The 1,608-nt window shown below is 65.7% G+C and overlaps 1 protein-coding gene across 1 annotated transcript in view; it reads right to left on the bottom strand.

The window, feature by feature from the left end:
• Window positions 1–256: 256 nt before the first annotated feature.
• The window catches only part of RAPGEF3 (Rap guanine nucleotide exchange factor (GEF) 3), an 8,588-nt gene continuing 7,236 nt past the window's right edge, over window positions 257–1,608 (bottom strand). The window contains exons 15-17 of the mRNA XM_009321619.1: window positions 1,384–1,438; window positions 1,221–1,292; window positions 257–441 (exon numbers count right to left, since the gene is read on the bottom strand). Coding sequence (XP_009319894.1) covers window positions 323–441; window positions 1,221–1,292; window positions 1,384–1,438 — 246 coding nt within the window. The 3' untranslated portion in view covers window positions 257–322. The remainder of the gene's footprint in view (window positions 442–1,220; window positions 1,293–1,383; window positions 1,439–1,608) is intronic.

The raw sequence follows: 1,608 nt of genomic DNA, 5'->3' as shown, positions 1-1,608 counted from the left end.
GCAGCCAGGGCTCCTTCCTTCCCCCCCTGGCCAGTGCAGGGAGTGAATCCAGGCTGCTGCACGGAGAAGAAAGGCGAGTGCAGCCTTGCATACAAAAATACCTCTATTGCTCACTCCGCTGTCCGTGGCCCTCGCCTGCCCGCAGCCCACATGGGCTCCCGGCTGCCTCGCGGTGCCGGACCTGGCACCTGCAGCCGGTGGCACGGCTGAGCCACAGCCCGTTGCCCGGTGCTACGGGAAGCAGAGCCACAGGGCTGCCCCCGCCGCCGGCAGACAGGCTGCCGCATCCCTGCTCCGGGCCCCCTCCGTCCCTCCGTCCCCGTCAGGACTCCAGGTCGTGGGAGAGCCGCAGCAGCTCCTTCTGGCTGTCGATGGCTTTCAGGTGCTGCAGGTACGCCCAGGTGGAAACGGGACTCCGCACGCTCAGGGACTGCTCCGAGCCTGCCAGGGAGAACTGAGATCAGGACTCCTGCCTCTGGCTGGGCTCACCAATTCCCCCTCCGGCTCAGCTTGCCAACCCTCTCCCTCAGCGCTGGCTCGTCTCATGGATCCCTCTTCACTGCCTCTCGCCTGACTCACTGATCCGCTTCCACTGCTGCTGGCTCGGCTCATTGATCCCCTCCATCACCGCTAGCTCAGCTCATCGAACCTCTCTATCATTTCTGGCTTGGCTCATGGATCCCTATCACCTCTTGCTCAGCTCATTGAAATCCCCTCCATCGCCTCTCCCTCGGCTCACGGATCCCCCTCCATCATCTCTCCCTCGGCTCATGGATCCCCTCCATCACATCCAGGAACCCGCTGGAGCTGAAGGAGCAGGAGCAAGTGGGGACGGACTTGCTCCATGGGGCAAAGCGATGCCCCAGCCTGCAGCCAGAGTGCTTCAGACATGCTGGAAGCACTCCGTGACCCTCTTCAGCACGAGGAGTTGCTGCTGACTGGTGCCTCCAGCCAGCAGCGTGCGACCCATGGGTTTGCACCACTCAGGAGAGGGAGCTCAGCCTCCATCCCTGGGTACTCCGAGGCATCAACAGCATCCGGACCAGCTTTCACCCATTGTAGCCAGGCTGAGGCCCTCGGGACGTCCCCGCGGGATCCCCCCCACGAGGACGGTGGGTGCATGCTCCCCTGGGTTGGCCTCGCCCGGCCCCGCGTAGCCCCAAGGGATGGGGGTCTCACGGCGCAGGGGTGGGGGGCAGATGGGTGAGCCCCAGACATACACGTGGAGATTCTGACGCCTTTGGGGTCCTCCGGCCGGTGCGGGGAGCGATTTCGCAGCGGGGAGAGCGGAGCTGGGTGCGGACAGAGACCAGGAGCTCAGCCCCATCCCCAAAGGAGCGCTGGTCCCTGGCCCCGTCCTCGCCCCCAGCCGGGAGCACTCACCATGCGCGTCGCCCCGGCAGCGCTGCAGGACACGCACGGTCTTTGCCATCATGTGCTGTGGGCAATGCACAAAAGGTCACTTGCTGTCACCTGGCCCCACTTTGCTCCCAGGCTGGTAAAACACAGTCCCCTCCGGCTTCAGCGGTGACTGCGGCTGCCCCGTGTCCCCCGCGAGGGGACGGCCAGGGGTCCTGGCTGCGGGGGGGGTGGGGGGCTGCGCTAATG

This window comes from Pygoscelis adeliae, unplaced genomic scaffold, assembly GCF_000699105.1.
Source record: "Pygoscelis adeliae isolate BGI_AS28 unplaced genomic scaffold, ASM69910v1 Scaffold803, whole genome shotgun sequence".
Classification (NCBI taxonomy): domain Eukaryota; kingdom Metazoa; phylum Chordata; class Aves; order Sphenisciformes; family Spheniscidae; genus Pygoscelis; species Pygoscelis adeliae.
This window is presented reverse-complemented; position numbering and strand designations above follow the sequence as displayed.